The sequence below is a fragment of the Dromiciops gliroides genome, chromosome 6, assembly GCF_019393635.1.
Source record: "Dromiciops gliroides isolate mDroGli1 chromosome 6, mDroGli1.pri, whole genome shotgun sequence".
In the NCBI taxonomy this organism is placed as follows: Eukaryota; Metazoa; Chordata; class Mammalia; order Microbiotheria; family Microbiotheriidae; genus Dromiciops; species Dromiciops gliroides.
Window position 1 is genome coordinate 78768485 of NC_057866.1, and position 26321 is coordinate 78794805.

The 26321-nt window shown below is 37.7% G+C and overlaps 1 protein-coding gene and 1 non-coding gene across 2 annotated transcripts in view; one reads left to right on the forward strand and one right to left on the reverse strand.

The window, feature by feature from the left end:
- Nucleotides 1-10543, forward strand: part of TAPT1 (transmembrane anterior posterior transformation 1) — a 95897-nt gene extending 85354 nt beyond the window's left edge. The window contains exons 14-15 of the mRNA XM_043971592.1: nucleotides 1462-1622; nucleotides 8409-10543. Coding sequence (XP_043827527.1) covers nucleotides 1462-1622; nucleotides 8409-8638 — 391 coding nt within the window. The 3' untranslated portion in view covers nucleotides 8639-10543. The remainder of the gene's footprint in view (nucleotides 1-1461; nucleotides 1623-8408) is intronic.
- LOC122733064 lies at nucleotides 4154-4258 on the reverse strand. The gene has a single exon (XR_006353672.1). It is a non-coding gene; the product is annotated as a U6 spliceosomal RNA (small nuclear RNA).
- Nucleotides 10544-26321: the final 15778 nt, after the last annotated feature.

Genomic DNA, 26321 nt, shown 5'->3' on the forward strand with positions numbered 1-26321 from the left:
AACTAGGTATAGACCAACATCTCACATCATGTACCAAAATAAGGTCAAAAAAAGGTTTTGTACAAACAAAAGTAATGTAACCAAGATTATAATGGAAGCAAAAAAACCTGGGAAATAATTCTTGAAACATGTATCTCTGATAAAGGCCCCATTTCTCAAATATATAGATAACTGTGTCAAATTTATGAAAGTACAAGTTATTTCCCAATTGATAAATGGTCAAAAGATCTGAACAATTTTCAGACAAAGAAATCAAAGCTATCTATAATCGTATGAAAAAATGCTCCAGATCACTATTGATCAGAGAAATGCAAATTAAAACAACTCTTAGGTACCACTTCACATCTTTCAGAGGTAAATATAACAAAAAAAGAAAATGGTGGATGTTGGAGTTGTGAAAAGATCCAGCCATTCTGGGGAGCAATTTGGAATTATGCCCAAAGGGCTATCGAACTGTGCATATACCCTTTGATTCATCAATACCATTGCTAGGTTTATATCCCAAAAAACATCGCAAAAAAGAGTAAAAGACCCATTTGTACAAAAATATTTATAGCAGCTCTTTTTGTAGTGGCTAAGAATTGGAAATCAAAGGAATGCCCATCAAATGGGGAATGGCTAAACAAGCTGTGGTATATATATGATGGTGATGGAATATTATTGTGTTATAAGAAATGACAAGCAGGGAGATTTCAGAAAGGCCTGGAAAGACTTGTATGAACTGATGTATAGTGAAGTGATCAGAACCAAGAGAACATTGTGTACAGTGACAGCAATATTGTTTGATGAAGAACTGTGAATGACTTAGCTATTCTCAGCAATGCAGTGATCCAAGATAATCCCAAAGGATTAATGATGAAGCATACTGTCCACCTCCAAAGAAAGAACTGATATTGATTGAACACAGACTGAAGCAAGCTATTTTTCACTTTCTTTCATTTCTTTTCTTTTATTCGTTTTCTTATACAAAATTATTAATATGGCAATGTTTTACATAATTGCACATGCATAATCTATATCTGATTGCTTACTGCCTCAGGCAGTGGGGAGGGGAGGGAGGGAAGGAGGGATAAAATTTGAAACTCAAAACTTTAAATAAATAAAGGAGTATTTATACACACACACAAACGATCTTCGGATAACCATATCAGTAGTGTGTTCCTCTAATCACCACTTTAATGGGAATTTTCAACATTTTTCTATTTATGCCTAGTGATTTGTGCACATTGTACAGTGAGTAATATCTCAAACTAGCTGTTTCATTGATGCCTAATTCCTTTAGGTATTTTCTCCCCTGCTTTTCTTAACCTCTTAAGAAAAATTATGTCATTGTACAAACATGACATGTTGAGATTATCTGTGGAGTTTCATGGATATCATGAATTGGCATATACTGTAGCTTTCTATTATAAGTACATTATGAATTTTTAAGAAATTAAAAGAATTTATTTCTGGTTTTAGGTTGATATCACTCAAAATCCTTAATAGTATCGTGCTATTGGGAAAGTCATGCCAGTATGTCAGAGAAGCCAAAATGGAAGAAAAGCTGTTTAATTCTCCTCCAACCAGCACCCCAGGCAAAACATCTAGTCAATCACAAAACAAATACAAATCCTCCCAAGGTATGTTTGATTTTTTTTTTTGCTATGTCTCCAATTTTCCTTTGTAATATAAATTAGGTTGCAATAGAATCATCAGGCCCTTTACAATTAGTAATTTTGCTTTAGTTATACATAAAATATTCAATTATAAACTCCAGTTCCATTTGTGATGGATTTGCTCTGCTCTTAGTTATATTTGCTTTTATTGGTTTAAATTATTATCACTACTCCACAGTAACCTATACCATGGGGCACATACACGAGGAATTCAAATAATTTGTAAAGGAGGTTTCAAATTTAAAAACATCATACCTTGCACAAAATATCAAGTAAATATTGATTGGTTTGATGTTAGTTGAGAATTTAATTGGAAATCACATTGCATGAAACATATCCATAATATCAATGAGAGGAATGGTGCATCTTCACTTTGCCTGCCTCATTTTATTACTTGAATTCGCTTATCTTCATAAAACTGCCTTTTTCTGTGTGCCTTAGAAAGCTTTGGTTTGTTTCCTATGATGTTATACAAATGGTAGCAAAATAAATCATATAATATGTCCATTTGTGTAAAATTAGAACATAAGAGAAATTTCTTTCTCTTGAAGATTGACCACTGGTGACAAATTTTTTGACCATCAGTGACCCATGAAGCTCATGAATATGCAAAACAATTTTAGAGTTAAGAAGTAAGTTATATCAGTTGTTAACTTTCGATTACCTCACATATCAAAGTAACCAACAAAGTAGAAGTTATAAAGAAGGGACAGCTGTATGGCAGAGTAGATGGAGTGCTGCACCTGAAGTCAGGAAAATGCATCTTCCTGAGTTCAAATTTGTCCTCAGACACTATCTGTGTGACCTTGGGAAAGTCACTTACCCCTGTTGGCCTCAGTTTCCTCATCTCTAAAATGATCTGGAGAAGGAAATGGCAAACCCCTCCAGTATCTCTGCCTAGAAAACCCCAAGTGGAGTCACAGAGAGTTGGACGTGACTCAAAACAACTGAACAGCACTAACAACAAAAAGGTGGGAAGAAGTGAGATTAATGAGGCTCCAAACCAACTATTAAACAATGTTAAAAATAGACAAAAGTAAAATATCAACTATCCCCACTTTTGAGAGTTTGCAAGATAGAAAAGTTATCATAAAGAGCTGACCAAAAGAGCTTAGCAATTGCCTGAGCTGACAAACATTACAATGTCCGCCAAGCACAGGATTGACTTAGAGGACAGGTTCATATGCACAATATTGACAAGGTAGCAGATGACTACTATCTGACCTTTGGTAAGTCATTTGTATAATTCTGTATGGTTTCAAATCACATTCATTCTCATTATTTTATTTAATCCTCACAACTAATTCTATGAGATAAACATTAGAGTAGAGATGAGAAAATTGAGGTTCAGATATACTTAGGAATTTTATCCAGGCCACGCTGGCTCTGGGCAAGTCATTTCACAGAATCTGAGATTTGGAAGTAACTTCAGCAGCCATCTAGTCCAATTCATATCCAAAAGGAATACACACAAAGACCTACCCAACCTATGGTTATCTAGCCTCTGTGTAAAGGGGGTTGCTTCATGGAGAGAGAACCCACAATCACTTGAAGCAGCCCACTTCTCATTTGACAGCTCTAATTGTCAGAAATTTCTCTTGACATCTAACCTAAATTGATCTCTTTGCCAATTATACCCATTCACTTTAGTTGTACCTATGGCCCAAACAGTACAAGTCTCTCTCTCCCCACATAACTATCTTTCGGGTATTTGAAAACATGTATCATGTCTCCCCACTGGATTTCCTCTTCTCCAGGCTAAATATACCTACTTCCTTCAACCAGTATCATGGGATACAAACTCCAGGGCCTTCCTTATTGCTCTTTCCTCTGAACAATTTCCAGTTTATAAATGCCCTCCTTCAATTCTGGAGCCCAGAACTGGAGACAGTTCTCCAGAAGAGTTGTGAAGAAGCTTGTCACTTCCCTGTTCCTGGAAACTAGGCCTCACTTACAGAAACCCAAGTTTGCAGTAGCATTTTTTGGCCTTTGTACTTCACTGTTGACTCACAGAGTTTGTCATATATTTAACCTCCCAGGTGTTTTTCCTTTAAAAATATTATTGACATCTTTTGTTTTTATATCACCTGCATTTCTCAAGTACCTCCCCTCCCAGAGAGCCATCACATATAACAAAGAATAAAAAAATGGGAAAAAACCAGTTCAGCAAAACTAACTAATGTATTAGGGAAAGTCTATATTGGTTGGATCTATTGATGTGATAGTCTTCTATGTGAAGATAATTGTTTAGTTATTTTGAAAAAAAATTTCATTAAAATAATTTGTTCTTATTTGCTTTTTTGTTTGGTTTTGGGGTTTTTTTTGGTTTTTTTGTTTTGTTTTGCGGGGCAATGGGGATTAAGTGACTTGCCCAGGGTCACACAGCTAGTGTCAAGTGTCTGAGACCGGATTTGAACTCAGGCACTCCTGAATCCAGGGCCAATGCTTTATCCATTGTGCCACCTAGCTGCCCCTCTTATTTGCTTTTTTTTTTTTTAAATATGGAATGCTTCACAAATTTGCGTCATTCTTGCGCAAGGGCCATGCTAATCTTCTCTGTATCGTTCCAATTTTAGTATATGTGCTGCCAAAGCGAGCACTCTTACTTGCTTTTAATGATGAGTATCACATACTCTTATTGTGATTTCCCATAATTTCCTGAGATATTTTTATATATCTTTAAATTATACAAGTTGTTTCTTTAAAATAACTCTTTTTTTTTTTTTTAGTGAGGCAATCGGGGTTAAGTGAATTGCCCAGGGTCACACAGCTAGTAAGTGTTAAGTGTCTGAGGTCAGATTTGAACTCAGGTACACTGCGCCACCTAGCTGCCCCTTAAAATAACTCTTAATAGAATTCTAAACTATTCTTGTTGAAATGTTGACACTTACTACCAAATTTAAATGAATGTATCATAAAAATCCTATATCAGAATGTTTGTTACACAGATATATACGTGAGACTTGGGATATTCATGTGTATATACATATACATTTTTGGCTCGTACACTGTAAAAGAAGCAAGCAAAAGTTTGATTCTGAAGTATAAGTATTACTTTTAGATTGCAATCAGGATATGGTGATATTTTATGACATTTTTAGGGAAATGAGATGTTGCAATTAATCAAGTATCTGTTAATGAGGAATATAGCCATGTAATACCAACTTTAAGGGAATTAAAGTATCATAAAATATATAAACTAAAACTGGATTTTATTTGATTCAGAAAAACTAAGGTATTGTAGTGCCTGAGGTTCACCATAAATGAACACTAGTTACAATTTCACTATAGATGTGAAAAAGTGATCATTTACAAAGCCTTCTAGATGATAGAATACTTTATAAGATATGTTGTTTTATTGTATAAATATTTGCCAAGATACCACCTTCTCATGCTTTATATATATATATATATATATTTTTAAGTGAGGCAATTGGGGTTAAGTGACTTGCCCAGGGTCACACAGCTAGTAAGTGTAAAGTGTCTGAGGCCGGATTTGAACTCAGGTACTCCTGACTCCAGGGCTGGTGCTCTATCCACTTCGCCACCTAGCTGCCCCCTTTTTATATTATTTTAACCAAATTCCATATTCTAATCTCTTTCTTCCTGGAGCAACCACAAAATGTTAATCAAAAAATAGATTTTAATTCATTCAGTTCCTTAACAGTTGCCTCAGCTCCATGCTTAAAAGTACAAAGCATTTTTTTAAAAATATGTCCATTTTCTTAAACCTATATAGGGTTAAAAAAAGAAATCACTCTGGCAGTATGATAGTATGCAGTCTAAAGACCTTGGCTTAATTAAGTCTTGGCTTCATCACTAACTAGCCATGAGACCATGGCCAAGTCATTTACTAGATCTCAGCCCCATTTTCTCTCATCTGTAAAATGTACTGAATGCTAATTATATTGCTTACCTCATTAGTAGAAAATATAAGAACATGATATGAACAGAATTTATTGTGGTAGCCTATTTAGCAGGAATTGTGTCTTTGTGCAAGGTACTGTGGTTTCAAAGTTGAAACATGACAGTGCTTTAATGCAGTAGAAGAGAAGTTAAATCGGTCCACAAATAACAATAATGCATGTTAGATGGGTGATCAACCCATTAAATGCCAAATTAAGGAGTTTGTGTTTTATTCAGTAAGCAATGATGAGCCACTAATGATTTTTGGACAGTGGAATGATATGACTACACTTGTCCATTAGGAAGACAACTTTGACAGCATTGTGATTTGTTGGAGAGAGAAAAGCATCAGAGATGTGGAGAAGAGGGAAAAGACTCTTGCAGTAACCCACTGCGAGAGGTAAATGAGGGCCTGATTAGGTTGGTGTCAGTGAGCAGAAAGAAGAGTACTGATACTAGATTTTTCAGATTTCTAATTGACAGAACTTTACAAAAGAATAGAAGTCAGGGATAAGGGACCAGGAAGAGAAAAAGATGGCACTAAAGTTGTGAGCCTAGTGAAGCATAATTATGATAGTAGTGACAGCAACAAAGTAGAGATGTCAAATGAAGGAACTGGATTTAAAGGGAAGACAGTGTTAGATAGACCTGGGGCATGTTGAGATGGACACATTCAATCGGCATTTGGAAGTATGATCAGTCTGGGGGTACCAGAGCTCCGGGGGCAGGTCAGTGCTACTAGAGAAACCTAGGAGACATCAATAGAAGAGGTGATAATCATGATAGGAACTTTCAAGGAAAAAGTATAAGAGGCTTTAAAACAACAAAGGGTTGAGGGATGGGAGATGCCTGCCCTTCTACTATGTTAGAGGAAATGTAAAAGGAAATCAGTAAAAGAGACTAAGCACCAGCCAATTGAGAGACTAGGTAAAGGGGGCAGCTAGGTGGCGCAGTGGATAGAGCACCGGCCCTGGAGTCAGGAGGACCTGAGTTCAAATCCGGCCTCAGACACTTAACACTTACTAGCTGTGTGACCCTGGGCAAGTCACTTAACCCCGATTGCCTCACCAAACAAACAAACAACAACAAAAAAAAAAAGGGACTAGGGAAAGAACAAGATCCCGGAAGCCAAGGAAGGAGAGAACCTGGAGGAGGGAGTGGTCCACACTCCCAGGTGCTACAGACAGGTCAATGGGAACCTTGGGTCTGACACTTAACTGGGTCATTGTTGACCTTGGAGAACAGGGTCCATCTGTTGGGTTTAATGAAAACTAGAATGCAGGAAGTAGGAGAGTAAGCGAGTGAGGAGGAAGGGAAGGCATTGAGTATAAACTGTTGTTACAGAAGCTTAGCAGTGAATGAGGAAGAGAAAATCAGCTGCTAGTTTAAGGTAGACAGTGGGGGCAAAAGAAGGGGTAGCAGGAGATCAAGAGGGAGGAGCCAGCAGTGAGGAGGCAATGTGAAGATATGAGGGACCTAGGACCCAGAGAAGACAATGGGTAATTCGATCAGGGGCATTTCACCATCCTTAGACACTATAGGAAAGGAGAGAAAAAAGGAGACAGATTTTAAAGAATGGGAATGAGTAGAACTCAAGGTGGCATCTCGAAAAGAGGATGTATGCTTTATGTAAGTAATGAGAAATTGCTAGTCATTTGAACACTTTAAGTTAGAAGTGAGGACCCCGTACTTGTCATTTCTTCTGGATATGAATAGCCAGTAAGGAAGTTCTCTCTACCAGGACAGTGTGACAACTGCCCTGTTAGAGTCCTAGTCTCTTGAAGGCACCAAGAGGTTAGATGGCTTGTCCATGATCAAACAGCTAATATATGTCTGAAGTGGGTCTTGACCCTAGTTCTTGACTTCTCTATCACACTATGTTATACTGTATGTCAATAAATCATCATTCATTCATAAATCATAAAAAAATCATTCAACCATAAATCATCAAATTTTAAAATCTCTAGTAATGGGATCTTATTCACAAAGTCTTAAATATTTCTAGGTATACCTGTTTGTGGAAAGTGTCTTCATATGCAAAATCTCTTTTAATCCTAATGCACTTTTACCTCACCTTCCTTCACATTTGTTTCTATTTCTTTCTGCCTGTTCTTACCTATAGCAAACACATTTCTCACAAATTTAGATACAAATGGAAAGGAAAGTTAAAGAGATTAGAAAGAAGAGCGAGCATGTTCTGTTTAATCCCATTCCCTGTTTCTTCAAAGCCCTGTATTTAGGAGGGAGTGTTTATTTTCACAACTAATGAAAGTGAATTCATTTTAGAACATTATTAGAGAAGTTATGGGGTTTTTCCCCAGTACTGAGATCAGGAGGTTAGAGGTTAGATTTTATATAATCGTGATGAGTGAACACAGAGTTCTTTGTGCACAATAAACACATTAAGTTTACTGGTGGATTTTTGTTGTTATTGTTGTTCCACACCTGTGATTTCATGGTCATTGGAAACTCTCAGTGTGGAAACTAATTCCACTTTTGTAACTCAGCAATATGTTTGTAACTTATACTCCAATAGAATTACGTGGAACATTGAGCTTAAGTGACTTACCCATGGTGTACATTGTAATAATATGTGTCAGAGGCAGAATTTGAGCCCAGGTCTTCCTCACTCCAAGGTTTACCTACTGTGACACTACTGGAATGAATGTGGAAATGATTTCATTTTGAAAACTTCTATTTAAATCACCTTAAGACATTGTATTATCATTTGCTTAGTCTAAATCAAGTTTCAATGATAGATTTCATCAGTACAGTATGCTAATTGAATAATAAACTGAACAAGTGTTTTCTTTTTAATTAAATTTGTTTCTGCTTTTTCAATAGGGCTTTCCACAGAAGAGACGTTATCAGCTTCCATCATTAGCCAACCTGTACATCAAAAGGAAAACACAGCACCATCACTTGTTACCAGCAGTTCGGATCAGTTTCTGACAACGCCAGATGGTGATGAGAAAGACATTACTCAAGAAAATTCTGAGTTAAAACACAGATCATCAAAGAAAGATTTGCTGGAAATTGACAGGTTTACAATTTGTGGAAACAGAATTGACTAAATTCTCTGACTTTGTGTGCTTAGGATACTGAGCTTTGGGGCAGCAAATGCTGTGCTACCAGAATGGACAAATGCCAGACATGGCACCTAAATATTTATTTAAAAACTTAAATTATTCATGGCAAACATGTTAGCATCTTTCTACAGACAGCTTGGTTTGGTTGCTGATCAGATCAAGTAACAACAGAGATCTCTAACTTGCTATGTGGAAAATGTGATGGATTATGAAAACCTCTCCCTGCTTGGCAGAGTGACAGTTTATTTTTTTTCAATAGACTGAAACAAAAGCAGAATCCCTTTGGCTTTGTCAGACTGTGCTTCCAGAACATAAAATGTTGCCTCACGGCTTCTTCATTAGAAAAATATACCTGGAAAGCTGTGAAATCCTTAACATGAAGCTACCTTCCCAATGTCCTGTTTCATAAGCAGTTTTGAAACTTTTACTTCATCTGCCAAAGCATTAAAGAGAAATGAACTTTGATAAAATAAAAAGCCACAATAAATGTTATCACCACTCAGAATAATCCTTGAAGATGTATCTGAACTAATCAGAATAAAAGACTATCTTAAATGAGATGTGATGCATAGTAGCATTTTATCTAAAACCTAAATTAGTGACAGTTTATAAAACAAACAAATTAGAGAAGGGTCTATATAACTGGGCAAATCAGTTTTTATCATTCAGTTTACTCTACTGTAAAGAAAACCATGAGAAGGTGTGAGTTGTTGCAGTGGGACAAATAGAAATTTTGTTACAAAATAAATGGCACTTTTTATACTACAAAAGCAGGGCAGTGTTAACTTTAAGGTACAATACCTGGTTTCACTTTATTATCTAAGTGCTACATGAATCATTATGGTGGGAAAGCATTTAATGTTGGGTTGGCTGGGGGAGGGGGGATAAATGTCTATAGAGTTGTATAAAATTCAGAAATGTCCTATTTATTGATAGGTTTTTTTAAATGACAGTTTTAAAACAAAAACGTCCCAAGATGGTTTGAACAACATTGTCATGAAGTGCTTGGGCTTTGAAAATATGATGCAGTCTTTACATGTTCATTTTTGTGGTATGAGAAGAAGAGCCAAAAAGGTCCTGCGAGTAGAGCTTGAGAGCAAGATTCCATTTTGGCATAATTATGCGATTACCGGCTGCATCATGAGACAAGTTAGTTCCCATCCTGTTTTATCCAGAGGATGCTTCATGCATTTTTATGAAAAGGGTACAACCTTTCAGGTTTTCAGAACTATCAAAAAGCTTTCATTAATGTTAACTAAATTATTTCATTTTAATTTTGTATTTCAGACACCATGTGGATAGTTCAGGTTTATTAAATGCATAACATATATTTTTGGTTAAAGACTAGTCTCTTACTGAATGGAAGAAAAGCCAGCGTTAAGCCTTACATTTGTGCATTTGAAATGTGAAAGTTAATTCTAAATAATGTGTACTTATTAAAGAAATTGAAAGACTTGTTCGTAGAAAAGAAAAGATTATGTGAACATACTTTTGTGAAACTGAAAGGAATTTGTAATTAAAATGAAAAGAGAATCTTGACTGATTTTTCTGAGAAGGTACCACTTCAGCATTATCCTTTCCTCCATCCTCTCCATTAACAGAAACAGCAAGAATCCTAGATAAGGTGAATGCAAATCATTTTGGGGACATAACTGGTGGGATTTGAAAACCATGACCCTAATCAAAAAACAGTATTTGTTTTGAATACATTTTGTGTTCACGCAGAGAATGATACTTTAAAATTCAGTTTGAATTATTGAATAAATGTGATGTCATATATTTTTTAATTTTTCAGTTACTTTGCAGTTTCTATAGGGATTTTGGGATAATATTCATTTCTTCTGTTAAAATGACATTCAGTACCAATTTTATAAGTGCATCTTGTGTGAAACTCAATAAATTCAATTTTGTAATCTTTTTAAACAAAGTGATTGAATTTATTTTTATAAGACTAAAAACATTTAGTTACCTAATATGTCTTTCACTTTTAGGTGGTTAAAATGCTGTCAATTTTTTAAAAATTAAAGCTAATAACTTAATTTTTTTCTTTAGTGTTCGTAGTAATCAGAAGATTGACTTTTATCTCCTAACAGAGAGTCTATACCTGTTTTATTTATGGCTACTCTCAGTATTACTAAAGTAAGTTATTAGTTACTATATTTTCTACTTAACTTACCTGTCATTCATCCCTATGCATGGAGTGGGGACAAAGACATGGCTAATGTGCCACAGCATATTATACATTCTATTGATTTTGAGAGACATTTCATTTTTACCTTTTGGTGTGAATGTTTCTATCATCCTGGAAAGTTGTATTTTACTGCTTCAATTTCATTCATGTGTAAATATTCTTGAAGTAGGTTTTTACTTGTTTTCATGTGTGGGTTATTCTAGAGTCTGAGATCCTATCCAACTCTGAAATTCTGTGAAATTTTCCATAGAAGATCATACTGGAAACCTTCCTATAGGTCTTTTAATATTTTGTTGGTATCAGTACATCAGTTGGCTGTCATTCTCAATTCACGGCTAGCCCAATTTCTTTTCTAATCATATTTTTCATGGTTGAATTCTGTGACACTGGGTAAGTCACTTTACTTTTGAGTCTGTTTCCTTATCTGCAAAATGGGGATAATAATGCAATACAAAGTTGTTTTGAAAATTAAATTTTATGATATATAGATATAGATATAAAGTGCTTTGCAAACTTTAAAGCACCACATAAATGTTAAGAAAGAAAAAAAGGAGATGTTGAAGTCTACTTAAGATTGCCTACATGTTGTTCCACTGCCTTTTGAGTTATCAGCGATTTGGATTCTTTGTGGTGTCCTATGATTGACAACCATATAGCATCACTAAGATAATACTGGTATTAAAAAGTTGAACTTTTATGTTTTAGGATTATTGAAAACATTGTATGATTTCTCAGATACAACCCAACTTGTTCACTTCTTGGTCAAGTCTGGGCCCAGTTCATTGTCTGTCTGAGGCACCTATGCAAGATATGCTGATGAAGTAACTCAATAATGGATTGCCCTTTAAGTTGCATGTCATAGTTTAGGCACTTCTCCACCATTTGGTTTGATCCTGTGGAAACTGATAGGTTAATATTCACTTCAGTAAATATTGTTCAGAGTATGCTGGTACAGCCAAAATCCTAACATACCTTGTCATGCATCTGGAAGACCTTGCTATCCAAGAAAGATTCGTCTTCCATTTGAACTTTCTTCTTGGCATACTCCATCTTTGTACAAGATGCACTTATCTTTCTGAGGGTATGTTTGCTTATGCTCTCAACATGAGTACAGCAAGTCCAGGAGAAGCAGGGTCCTAGGAAATGATTCTGATTGTCTTTGGTTATCACAGGAAACCCATCTGACCAACTTTTTTATGAGCTTGTCCAGGGAAGATTGGCAAACCCTTCTTCCATTTAGATGCATCTTCTGTCTTATGCTTTCAGTTCATTAAGAACGTCAGTATAGGGGCAGCTAGGTGGTACAGTGGATAAAACACTGGCCCTGAATTCAGAAGGACCTGAGTTCAAATCTGGCCTCAGACACTTGACACCTACTAGCTGTGTGACCCTGGACAAGTCACTTAACTCTCATTGCCCTGCCCAAAAGAAATAAATAAATAAAAGAACATCAGTATTGGTACAGTTCAGGTTCTCCAGTAAAATATTAACTCACTGGTCATTAGACAAAGATCTCATGTTTAAAATAGCAATTAAATATCTGTCTATAGCCAGTCTAAAAGCTATAATTAACTATGTGACCCTGGCAGGTCACTTAACCTTCATTGCCCCACAAAAATAAAATAAAATAAAAACAAAATGTGGGTATGTGCCAGTATACGGCAATTATTCACTTAAGAGTGTGCGTATGTACACACAGTGACATTTTTTGTATACTTTGATCCTCGAATAATCAGCAGTCATGTCAACCAAGAACTAGTCAACAGAGAGGTGATAGCATTCATAAGACTGAAACAAAATTTTCTATGAGATTTGCCTGGCAATGCACATTGCTATGTTTCAGTGATGTTGAATATTTTTATTTAGTATTTATTTGATGTAGGGAAAAGGGATGCTGTCTGCTGGGCCCTTTTTAGCCTGAGATCAAACTTATATCGGGCTCATGTATCTATAACATAAGCTGCAAACCCAGAAAAGGGCTTTTGCTAGCTGCAAGCTGTCATGACTGGAAAAGAGGTGAAAGTCTTAGCCAAAAAGTCCATCTATCGAAGCAGCTAGGTGGCACAGGGTATAGAGCACCAGCCTTGGAGTCAGGAGGACCTGAGTTCAAATCCAGCCTCAGACACTTGACAGTTACTAGCTGTGTGACCCTGGGCAAGTCACTTAACCCTAATTGCCTCGCTAAAAAAAAAAAAAAAAAAGTCCATCTATCACACTCTAACAAATGGTCATCCTTCCCTTGCAAAATTCCAGTGAGGGGGAAAGCCACTGCCTCCCAAAGCAGCCCATTCTACTTGTGGATCCCTATAAGAAGTGTTTCCCTTGTGTTTAGTATCTCTTCCTATGGGCAGCTTGCACCCTGTCCTGCTGGCTCTGCCTGGGGCTGAGCACAAGTTTCATCCCCCTTCCATGACAGCTTTCCAGACACTTGTCAATAGTAGTCGTGCTCCTCCACAATCTTCTTTGGACTGATTGTCTCTAGTTCCTTCAGCTCCTCTTTGTAGGGCACTATCTTGTAGCCCTTCGCCATCCCGTCCTACTAACCTCTTCTGGACACTTTTCAGCCCATCAGGGTCTTCTGTAAAATGTGACACCCAGGGGCAGCTAGGTGGTGCAGTGGATAAAGCACCAGCCCTGGATTCAGGAGGATCTGAGTTCAAATCTGGCCTCAGACACTTGACACTTACTAGCTGTGTGACCCTGGGCAAGTCACTTAATTCCAATTGCCTCACGAAAAACAAACAAAAAAACCAAAACCAAAATGTGACACCCAGACCTCAAAAGAGTAGATGAGGTTCGATCTAGGCAGAGTTCATTGCCACTATCAGTTTCCATGTTCTGGACTGTCTGGTTCTTGTAACGCAACCTAACACTGCATTCTTTAGCTTTTGTTTTGGATCATCTCACAGTGCCAAAATTATTCATAATAATAGCATTTACATATTGCTTTGAGGTTTGCAAAGTACTCCAAATACCTCATTTTATCCTTGCGACAGCCCCTGGAGAGATAGATGCCACTTCATAGATGAGGAAACTGAGTCAGGGTTAAATGACTTGCCCAGGGTCACACAGCTAGTAAGTGTCTGAGCCAGAATCGAATTTGAATCTTCCTGACTCTAGGCCTAGTAGTCTATCTGCTGCCTTCTACTTGCTATCTTCTAAAACCCATAGATCATCTTCATAAACCTACCATGTTGACACATCTCTCTCAACCTGGCAATGTGGTGTAATGGGAAGACTTGATTCAAATTCCAGCTCTGCTGCTTATTATCTGCACATCACTTTGAGAAAGTCACTAGCCCTCTCTTGGCTTCTGTTTCCTCATCGATAAAACAAAGAGAATGGACTCATCTAGAAAGAAAGGAAGGAAGGAAGGAAGGAAGGAAGGAAGGAAGGAAGGAAGGAAGGAAGGAAGGAAGGAAGGAAGGAAGGAAGGAAGGAAGGAAGGAAGAAAGAAAGAAAGAAAGAAAGAAAGAAAGAAAGAAAGAAAGAAAGAAAGAAAGAAAGAAAGAAAGAAAGAAAGAAAGAAAGAAAGAAAGAGAGAGAGAGAGAGAGAAAAGAAAAGACAAAAAAACAGCTGGAGAAGCAACATGCACAATTGCAGGTCCGAAGAACCCCTCCTTATGTTGTGCTGGCATCTTACTTGAGCAAGACTGAAACTAACTTATAACACCATAATGATAGTTATTCATCCAAATGAGAACCATTAGAGCTAGAAGTTTGTTTTGTTCCTAAACAAAAGAAGGTTTACATAGTCATAACAGCAAAAGGATATATTCAGCAAGCATCCAGCATTGATTCAGATGAGAAGCTTTCCAGCATTGGTCAAGCTACTGGTATGTTAGCCTGAAGCCTTGGGAAGGAACCCCCTGACTCTTTTTAGCTTCTTTTTTTTTTCTCAAGTGATTGTGAAACTATGGCAATAGTTTGTACCATTAATTAAAACATTTTTAAATTACAATTTTTTTCAATTAACAAGTATTTAATTTCTCCAATCTCCTGTTCCATCCCCTAGAAAAAAGTAAAATAAAGCAAAATTCTTGAAACAGATGGGCACAATCGTGTGAAACAAATTCCCACATTAGCCTTGTCCAAAAGTGTTTCATTCTGCATCCTGAGTCCATTAATTCTCTGTCAGAATGTGAGTAGTATGCACCATTATTGGTCATTGCATTAATCATTTAAGCGTTTCAAAGTTGTTTGTCTTTACAATGTTGTCAGAATTGTAAAACTTGTTTTCCTGGTTCTGTTCACCTTATATCAATTCATATAAATCCTCCCAGGGTTCTCTGAATCTATCCCTTTTGTCATTATTGACAGTGCCATAATAATACATCACATCCATTTACTTAGCCATTCCCAAGTAATGAGCATCACCTCCCCCCTTAGTCTCAACGTCTTTTGCCACTACAGAAGGAGGTACATATGAATCATTTTTTAATTTTACTTTGAGATTTTTGAAGCATGAACCTCATAGTGCTATTGCTAGACCAAAGGTTGTGCACAATTTGTTTACTTTTGGAATATGGCTTAAAATTACTTTCCAGCATGGCTAGACTAATTCATAAGCTCAATGAAAAGTGTATTAATGTGCCTGTTTTTCCTCAGCCCATTTAATATTTGTCATTTTTCTTTTTTAACTTTACCAATCCAATGAGACTGAGATGGAACCTCAGAGTTGCTCTAACTTGTATTCCTTTATTATTAGTGATTCAGGGCATTTTCCTTATGTTTATTCGTAGCTTATATTTCTTCCTTTGAGAACTTCTTGTTCATATCCTTTGACCATTTTATATATTGAGAAATAGCTTTTGGTCGTGTCGAATCAGTTCCTTATGTCTTAGATACATGAGACCCTTATCAGAGAAACTTGCTGCAAATATTTTTTTCTCCAGTTACTTATTCCCTTTCTAATTTTAACTGCATTAGTTTTGTTTGTGCAAAAAAAATTAAAATTTACATAATTGAAACAACACATTTTATCTTCTGTAACCCTCTCTAACCTTTATTTAGTCAGGAACTCCTCTCCTATCCATAGATCTGAAAGTTAATTTCTTTCTTGTTCTTCTAATCATGATATTGCTTTTTATTTCTTTCATTTATCTGTCTGAAATTTATCCTGGCATTATTATGAAGTCCATATGCTTTCTAGTGTTTCTAACAGAAACGGGTATTGGACTTTGTCAAAAAGTCTTTTCAACATCTATTGATATAGTCAGGTTTACTACATCTTTCAAAGCTATATACCAGTCCTGGGTCCCCTATCACACCAAGTCTCAATATCTAGGAGATATCAATATCATTTTCTCCCTCACATTAGAATCTAGTTCACCTCACTTGTTACTCATACTTTGTGTATTTTTATATAAATATTTGAGTCCATGGGTTTTCTTGTTGGCTATTATTTTAGACTCTTGTAAATTGTTGAGCATCTTATTGCTATTGTTTTTACTATATTATTATTTTTTGTTTGTTGGGGTTTTTTTTGGTGAGGCAGGTGGGGTTAAGTGACTTGCTCAGGGTCACACAGCTAGTAAGTGTCAAGTGTCCGAGGCCCAGTTTGAACTCAGGTCCTCCTGAATCCAGGGCCGGTGCTCTATCCACTGCGCCACCTAGCTGCCCCTATATTATTATTTTTTAAAGAATTTTATTTTTCCCAATAACATGTAAAAACTAATTTTAACATCAATTGTTAAACCTTTGGGTTCCAAATTCTCTTCCTCCCTCTGCACTCCCCCTTAAGAACTCAAGCAATTCAATATAAGTTATACATGTGTAGTCATGCAAAACATTTCCACATTAGATTGTGAAAGAAAACAGATGAAAGAAACTTTAGAAAAAGGAACTAAAAAAATTATGCTTCAATCTGTATTCAGACACCATCTGTTCTTTCTCATCATAAGTCCTTCAGAGTTGGTGTTGGATCATTGTATTGCTGAGAATAGCCAAGTCATTCATAGTTGATCATCTTACAATATTGCTGTTACTTTGTACATAGTACATTTCGGGGCAGCTCAGTGGTGCAGTGGATAGAGCACCAGCCCTGGAGTCAGGAGAACCTGAGTTCAAATCCAGCCTCAGACACTTAACACTTACTAGCTGTGTGACCCTGGGCAAGTCACTTACCCCCAATTGCCTCACTAAAAAAACAAAACAGAACAAAAAAATATAGTACATTTCACTTTGGATCAGCTAATGTAAGCCTTTCCAGGTTTTTCTGAGAGCATCCTGCTCATCATTTCTTATAGCACAATGGTGTTCCATCATAATCACATACCACAATTTGTCCAGCCATTCCCCAATCAATGGTCATCCCCTCAATTTCAAATTCTTTGCCACCAAAAAAGAGCTGCCATAAATATTTTTTGTACATATAAGTCCTTTAACTTTTTTGGTTTTTACCTCTTTTTGGATACTGACATAGTAGTGGTATAACAAGGTCAAAGAGTATGCATGGTGTTATAGCCCTTTGGCCCTAATTCCAAATTGCTCTATAGAATGTTTGAATCAGTTTAAAGCCCCACCAACAGTGCATTAATGTCTCATTTTCCCCATATCCCCTACAACATTTGTAATTTTCCTCTGGTGTCATATTGTCAAATCTAGTAGGTATGAGGTGGTAGAATTGTTTTGACTTGCATCTTTCTAATTAATAGTTAATTAGAGCATTTTTTCATATGATTATAGATAGCTTTATTTCATCTGAAAACTTCATATTTTTTGATCATTTATCAATTGGGGAATGGCTCTTATTTTAATAAATTTGACTCAGTTCTCTATATGTTTGAGAAATGAGGCCTAACTTGCTTCAAAAATTTTTTCACAGTTACTATTGCTAAGTGTATTTCCCTCTTATTCTCTCTCCATACCATTTACTTTATTCTCTATCTCCTTTCACCTGTCCCTCCTCAAAAGGGTTTTGCTTCTAACTGCCCCTCCCCCTCATCCCTTTCTCTTCCTATGTTCCTGCAAAGTTAGATAAATTAGGTCTGCGTTCGCATGGCCTGCATTAGTAGACTGTGCTCCACTCTCACCCAGGTGCAACAGATCTTTCCTGCCGACCTTCTAAGTTGTCTTTGGCTGGAAAATTATTTCACCCTGTCCTTTTGTGGTTTCTGCTGCTCCAAGAATTGTCTTATGGCATTATTTGAAGGTATTTGGAGGGGTTTTGGGGAGAACTCAGGCAAGTCACTGCCTTTCCTCTGCCATCTTGGCTCTGTCCCTCCTCCTATATTATTATTACTACCCATTGTGGTATCTAGCTTGGTAAATTATGTGTAGCCAGTTTGGGGATTTCTTTTTAAGTTTAGATATCTAGAGTTTTAGGTATCTAGAAGATCTAGAAACAATTTTATTTATGTAGAATACCTCAATTCCTTATAAATGCCAGTTAAATGAGGTGCTGTTATATTACATTTCAATTAGAAGAGATGAGAAAATATTGTCACCTTTAATGAATGGCATATTCTGTAGAATGCTTGTTAACATATTTTTTAGTTTTTCAATTATATTTAACCTTATGAAGAACCCCTCTGGCCTACAGCTTCTTCATCTCTAATATCATCTGATTTGCAAAATTCCTTCCTAATTTAAACATTCTGTGAATCCCAGAAGTAACCTGAGAGTATGTATTGGGCATTGCTTTATACATCTATTTTAGTTGGATTGTGTTTGGAAATTGCATTAGTTTCTGTTCTTTTTTAATTGTATTCATTCTGAGATTGCATAATGGATCAGATCTTGCCAGGTGAATAATTAAAACCCTGGAAAGTAGTTACTTTAGAAACATAAAGTTAATACCAAGGTGTATTTTAGTGCCTCATTGTGGCAGGGAGGTTTTCCTGAATTCTTGAAAACTATGCCAATGGAGTATAAGTTCTAGCAAGTTATTCCAGGCTGAAGAGATTTTGAGTACCTTTCCAGTTACAGACTTTCTACCGTCCAAAGTTCAATCTAACAAATTATAGAGGCTTATCTGTACTGTATGTTGGAATAGTGATTGGTGTATTCTTTCTCCATGCCAATCCACAAATTAAATAAATGTGGCCCCCAATCCTATGAGATCCTCTTCTAGTTCTGCACCCACAGATAGAATAAAGAAAAGGGTGGAGAAGACACTAAGAACTGCATAGTAGGGGTGGCTAGATGGCACAGTGGATAAAGCACCGGCCCTGGATTCAGGAGTACCTGAGTTCAAATCCAGCCTCAGACACTTGACGCTTACTAGTCATGTGACCCTGGGCAAGTCACTTAACCCCCATTGCCCTGCAAAAAACAAAAAACAAAAAAAAAGAACTGCATAGTTGTTATACTTGCTATGAACCTTAACTGGACACTCAGAATATGTGCTTTTCATCCAATGACCAATGAATTAATGTAATTATAAGAAGTGAACCCACATCAATATTGACATTCTTTTAATAAATCAAACCATAGGACATAAAGGAAGATATGGCTAAATTAAAAGATGACTCACAGGCTCTCCTTGGAGATGGAAAGGAATTCATGAGCTTGTTGATAATGAGTTAGAGGAGCCTTTAGAAAGTGAAAAGGCATGGAACCAGGAAATGGAGTTTCCTGTGTGAGGAACATGTTGGCAAGTGTAGCTGAAAGGAACCAGGTTGTGAAGGGCTTTAAATGCCAGAGGATTTTGTCTCTGATGCTGGAAGTAATAGGGAGCCACAGGATTTTGTTGAGAAAGAGCATGACATGGACAACTTAGTGGTCCAATGAAAAATCTGTTTGTTGCTGTTTCAATCTTTATTAGTAGAAAACCTTTCACAGAATCACAGGATTTTAGAGTCGAAAGGAGCCTCTGTAAATATCTAGTACAAACCATGGCTGAAAAATAATTCCCCATTATGACTCATTCAACCAAATGGCGAATGGATTGGAGTAGGGAGACCAGTATGAAAGCTCCAGCAATTGTCCCGATGAGATAATAAAGGCCTGAACTAGTGTGGTGGTTATGTAAATGGAGAGAAGGGGACATACACAAGAGATGTTGTAAAGGCAGAAATTACAAGATTTGGCAATGAATTAGATCTGTGGGATGAATGAGACTGAGGAGTTGAGGATAAAACTGAGGCTTGGGTGATTGGGAAGATGGCAGTGCCCTCAACAGTAATATGGAAGTTCAGAAAAACAGAGAGTTGAAGGGAAAAGAGAATGAGTTCCGTATTGTGTTTTTTGCATTTCTGTCTTATTTCCCCTGATAGAATGTAAACTCTTTAAGAGCAAGGATATTATTCATATTTAGACTTGCCCCTTCCAACTTCAAGTACAGGGTTTTATACCTTAGCACTCAGTGAATGATTTCATTTAGGTTCTATGATGCTCTGTTTATCTGATATTCTTACCTCGATTGTGAGAATCTTTACTTCATCCTAAAATGTCAGGACTTACAATTGCAAAGGAAGGAAGGAAGGAAAGGAAGGAAGGAAGGAAGGAAGGAAGGAAGGAAGGAAGGAAGGAAGGAAGGAAGGAAGGAAGGAAGGAAGGAAGGAAGGAAGGAAGGAAGGAAGGAAGGAAGGAAGGAAGGAAGGAAGGAAGGAAGGAAGGAAGGAAGGAAGGAAGGAAGGAAAGGAGAGAGGGAGGGAGGGAAGAAGGGAGGGAGGGAGGGAGGAAGGAAGGAAGGAAGAAAGAAACAAAGAAACAAAAAAGCATTTAAGTGCATGTTATGTGCCATACACATAATATGTGCTAAGCATTTTACATCTCGTTGATTAACACAGTCGGATTCATATCACACAACGCTAACTCGCATGAGTCATATCTACCTTCTTCCCCAGCCTCTTTCAGTAAGCATGTCTTCTGGTAACTGAAACCTAGAGATATAAATAGGAAGAGGCTGTCAGTACTGTGTAAAATTAAGCCCTTCAATTTCACATTTTCATCCTTTTTTTATTGGAAAAATCTAATGTAGGATAAGGTGTTCTGTCAGTACCATAAATATACATATCTGCTGCATTTCCCTTTAACTCTTTCAGAGAAAACAGGGTTGAAGAATTCTTACTAAAGCACTCAATCAAAAAGCATTTGTAGGGGCAGCTAGGTGGCGCAGTGGATAGAGCACCGGCCCTGCAGTCAGGAGGACCTGAGTTCAAATCCAAAAAAAAAAAGCATTTGTTAAGTGCTTACTATGTCTGAGACACAGTACTAGGTACTGGAGATACAAAAAAAGGCAAAACAAACAAACAAATACAAAAAGCAGTTCCTGATCCAAAGTAGCTTATATCCTAATGGGAGATAAATAGTAAATAACCACATACATTAGATCGTGAGCTCCCTGAGGGCAAGGACTGTTTGTTGCTGTCCAGGGCTTAGCCTGGCACGTGGTAGGCACTTAACAAATGCTGTTTGACTTGTCATAGACACAAAAGATAAACAGAGTTGAAGGGAAATCATCTCAGAGCGGGGAGGCACTAACCAGCAGCTGGAGAGACCAGGAGAGGTCTCCTGCAGACGGTGTGATTTGAGCTGAGTCTTAAAGAAGTTGAAACGAAGAGGTCAATGTGGAGGGAGAGCATTTCAGGCAGGAGGGGTGGCCAATACAAAGGTGTGGAGACAGGACACGTAGCATCCTGTGGGAGGAATAAATAGCAAGCAGGTCATTGTAGCTGAATCACAGACCATGTGAAGGGGAGCAATCCCCATTAAGCAGATTCCATTGAGATCTTGCTTCACTTTGTAGCTGGAATGCTCCCCTCTCTCTCTCTCTTTAGAGGGAATAGTAAGCCACAGTGGGAAAAGCCAAGCTCATGTCACAGATGAAGTCAAGGAACAAACTTTTAAAAACTCAGTGTTTTGGGAGCACCTTAAGTTAATAGAAATGTTAAGTTTATAGGAATGGAAGTTAAATTAATGGGATTCTATTCTAGTGGGCTCAATTTTCTGAGGATAGTCCAATGGGTGGGGGGGGGGGAACCCTTTGTTGTTTCAACCCTTGTTGGTGGGAAATCTCTCATAGAATCAAAAAATTTCAGGGTTGAGAAGGGGCCTCTGCACCCATCCAGTCCAACCTATGTCTGAAGTAATCCCCACTATCAAGCATTTATTCATTAAGTGTCTGCTGTATGAATGCATTAAAAATATAGGGGCAGGGGCAGCTAGATGGTGCAGTGGTTAAAGCACTGGCCCTGGATTCAGGAGGACCTGAGTTCAAATCCAGCCTCAGACACTTGACACTTACTAGCTATGTGACCCTAAGCAAGTTACTTAACCCTCATTGCCCTGAAAAAAGTGTGTGTGTGTGTGTATGTGTGTGTGTATGTGCACACACACACACACACACACACACACACACACACACATATATATAAAATCATATACCAGAAACTGTGTTAAACACTGGATCTACAAAGACAAAAGTGAAAAGGTCAATCAGTAAACATGTATTAAGTACCTACTATGCATCAGGCGCTATGCTAAGCTCTGGGTCCCTGCTCTCAATGAGCATATATTCTAATGGGGAAGACAACAGGCATATACATAGACATATACAATACCTATATAATATAGAAACAAGGTAACTACCAACAACTGGGGGGACCAGGAGAGTCTTGATATAGCAAGTGGAACTTCAGTTGACTCTTGAAGGAACCTGGCAGTTCCAAGAGGTGGAGGTTAGGAGGGAGATCATTCCAGGAATGGAGCGAAGCCCCAACTGGGAGGGGGCTGTGGTTAGAGGAAACGATAGTGAGTCCTCGTTTGGGCTGTAAGATGCCTACAGGTCATACTGTTGGAAATCTCTAAAAAGCCATTAATTCTCTCTTTTTTTTGGGGGGGGGGGGAAGAGGGTTAAGTGACTTGCCCAGGGTCACACAGCTAGTAAGTGTCAAGTGTCTGAGGCCTAATTTGAACTCAGGTCCTCCTGAATCCAGGACCAGTGCTTTATCCACTGTGCCACCTAGCTGCTCCCAAAAGCCATTAATTCTATGAAGACTAGATCTCAGGACAAAAACTTAGGCAGGGTGTATAGATCTGTTGAATCACCAGGTCATTTGTCAAGTTGTGGCAAGAATAATGGCATATCCTCCCATATGAGTTGGGCTGACTTTTATTGAAAGGCTACAAGGACTGCTTTGATTGGTCCCAGGGACTAAGGCTCAAACTATGCCTTGACACAGCTTCCCTGTAGCTGTATCATTTGTATCATTTGGCCTCCTGGTCACCCAAGGACATAAAAGGCTGCTGTTGGCAGTGAGTGCTAGAATATCTTCGTTGAAGAGCCCTTCTATGCCATGGCTAAATAAACCTTTTGTTAACTGTTAAATGACCAAGCAAGCACCTGACAAGCACCTGGTTTTGTTCAAACCTTCTGGAGTCAGGCCTGCTGCAGACACACCCATGTGATCTCAGGATGAACAGCTGAAAGTCAGTTTAAAAATCATCATTTAGGCCAGTGGTGTCAGAGTCAGCTGGAAACCAGGGCCACTACACTGTTCATAAGGATCCCTGCCAGTGCATATTGACTTGGTTTTAAGATATAATGTTATCTATGTTTTATTGTAATTTTATCTGTTTTGCTGAATATTTCCCAATTGCTTTTAATTCAGGTTCAGGCTACACATACTCCACAGGCTGCGTGTTTGACACCTCTGATCTAAGCCAACCTTCCTCATTTTATAGATAGGGAAACCAAGGCCCAGAGGGGTGTGACTTACCAAAATTCACATAGGCAGAAAAGCCAGAATTTTGTGCACATATATTCTGACTCCAAATCCAGGATTCCTTCCACCCTCCTACCTTAAGCTAGAAAGTGTGATGAGGCTTCTTTGATGACTAAATGACTTCATGAATGTAAATGGACCCTTTCCAGGACTGTAACAGAAATGGAGAAAATGAGATGGTGCTCAATGTCTACTGCCTATAGCCCATTATGCTGCCCTGCCTTTTGTTTTGTTTTGTTTTGTTTTTTATTGAATAGAATTTTATTTTCCAAAATATATATAAAACCAAATTTTAACATCAATTTTTAAAAAATTTGTATTCCAACTTCTCTTTCTCCTCCATTCCCACCCCCCACCCACTAGAACTCAAGCATTTCAAAATAAGTTATACATGAATAGTCATGGAAAACATTCCCACATTAGCTAGGTTGTGAGAGAAAACAGTAAAAAAAACAAAACAAAAAAACCAAAAAACTTCAGATTGAGGAATTGTCAAAGAGGAAAAAAAGATTTTAAAAAATGTGTTTCCATCTATTTTCAGATACTATCACTTCTTTCTCTGTAGATGGGTTGCCATTTTCATAAGTCCTTCAGAGTTATATTGCTGAAAATAACCACATGCTTCCCAGCAGATCATCTTACACTATTGCTGTTATTTTGTATATAGTACATTTCACTCTGCTTCAGTTCATGTAGGTCTTTCCAGGTTTTTCTGATAGAATCCTGTTCATCATAACCTGAATAAAGTACCTTAAACTTGACAAAGAATTTTCTTCATATTAGCCCAGCAAAGTAGGTACCATATGTTTTGCCATTATAACCAATCATCATAACTATTTCCCTCTATCCTATTCCCTTCCCATGATATTTACCCTATTTTGTATCTTCTTTTAACCTATTCCTCCTCGAAAGTGTTTTACTTCTGACTGTCCCCTCCCCTACTCTGCACTCCCTTTTTTTCACCCTTCCTTCCTTATCCTCTTCCCCTCATACTTTCCTGTAGGGTTGAATAGATTACTCCTCCCAACTGGGTGTGAATGTTATTCCCTCCATGAGCCAACTCTGATGAGTTAAAGGTTTTTGAGCTAATTCTGTGTTCCAAATTTTCTTCCTTCCTCCCTCCTCAACCCTCCCTATGAAATCAAGCAATTCAATACATCATAATTGTGCAGTTATGCAGAACATCTTTACCTTCCTCGAAAGTGTTTTGCTTTTTACTGTTCTCTCCCCCACTCTGCCCTTCCCTCCTTCCCCTCTCCCCCCCACCCCCGCTTTATCTCTCTCTCCTCCCTCAGGGCAAAAATATATTACTATACCTACTTGTGTATGTATGTTAGTCCTTCTTTGAGCCAATTCTGATGATATTAATGTTCACTCACTCCCCAATTCCTTCCCCCTCTTCCCCTCCCCTCCATAAGCTTTTTTCTTGTTTCCTTCATGTGAACAACCTCTCCCCAGACCATTTCTCCCCTTCCCCCTCCCCCAGTCTATTCCTCCTACCCCTCAACCCTATTTTAAAGATGTCATCATAGGTTAGTTAGGTGGCACAGTGGACAATGCACCAGCCCTGGACCCAGGAGGCCCCAAGCCTAAATCTGGCCCCAGACATAAGATACCCCACCCTGTCTGCCCCACAAAGAACAAAACATAAATGCTTTACAGATATTATCCCTTCATATTCAGTTCAGACCTGTGTCCTCTGTGAATTCCTTACTAAGATAGTTCTTATGAGTTTGAAGTATTATCTTCCCATATAGGAATATAAACAATTTGATCTTTTAATATCCCTCATGAAGTCTTTTACCTGTTTATATTTTTATGCTTCTCCAGGGTCTTGTATGTGAAAGTCAAATTTTCTATTCAGTTCAGGTCTTTTCATAGCAAATGCCTGAAAGTCTTCTTTCTCATTGAAATTCCATTTTTTCCTCTGAAAGATGATGCTTAGTTTTGCTGGATATGTGATTTTTGGCTGTAGTCCCAGTTCCTTTGCCCTCTGGAATATCATATTCCGTGCCCTCCGGTCCTTCAATGTAGAAGCTGCTAGATCTTGTTTTATCCTTATTGGAGCTCCACAGTATTTGAATTCCTTTTTTCTAGCTGCTTACAATATTTTCTCCTTGACCTGTGAGTTCTGGAATTTGACTATAATATTCCTGGAGGTTTTCCTTTTGGGATCTCTTTCAGGAGGTGATTGGTAGATTCTTTCAATTTCTATTTTATCTTCTGCTTTAGAATATCAGGGCAATTTTCCCTCACAATCTCTTGGAGGATGGTGTCTAAGCTCTTGTTTTGGTCATGGTTTTCAGGTAGTCCAATGGTTTTCAAATTATCTCTCCTAGATTTATTTTCCAGGTCAGCTGTTTTTCCAAGGATATATTTCACATTGCCCTCTATTTTTTCATTCAATTGGATTTGCTTTACTGTGTTTTGGTTTTTCATAAGGTCACTAGCTTCCATTTGTTCAATCCTAATTCTTAGGCAATTATTTTCATCAGACAGTTTTTTAATCTCCTTTTCCATTTGGCTTTTCAAACTGTTGACTTTTTCTCATGACTCTCCTGTATTGCTCTCATTTCTCTTTCCATTCCTTCCTCTCTTTCTCTACATCTTCGTTCTATCTCTCCTACTTTCTCTTCAGAGTCCCTTTTGAGAGCTTCCAGTTCATATTTTTCTTGGAAGCTTTGGATGTTGGAGCTTTGACCCTGTTATTATCTTCTTCTTCTGAGGTTGTATTGTGGTCTACCTTTCCCTGAAAGAAGTTTTCAATGGTCTTCTGCTTTCTCTGCCTACTCATCCTGGCTTACTA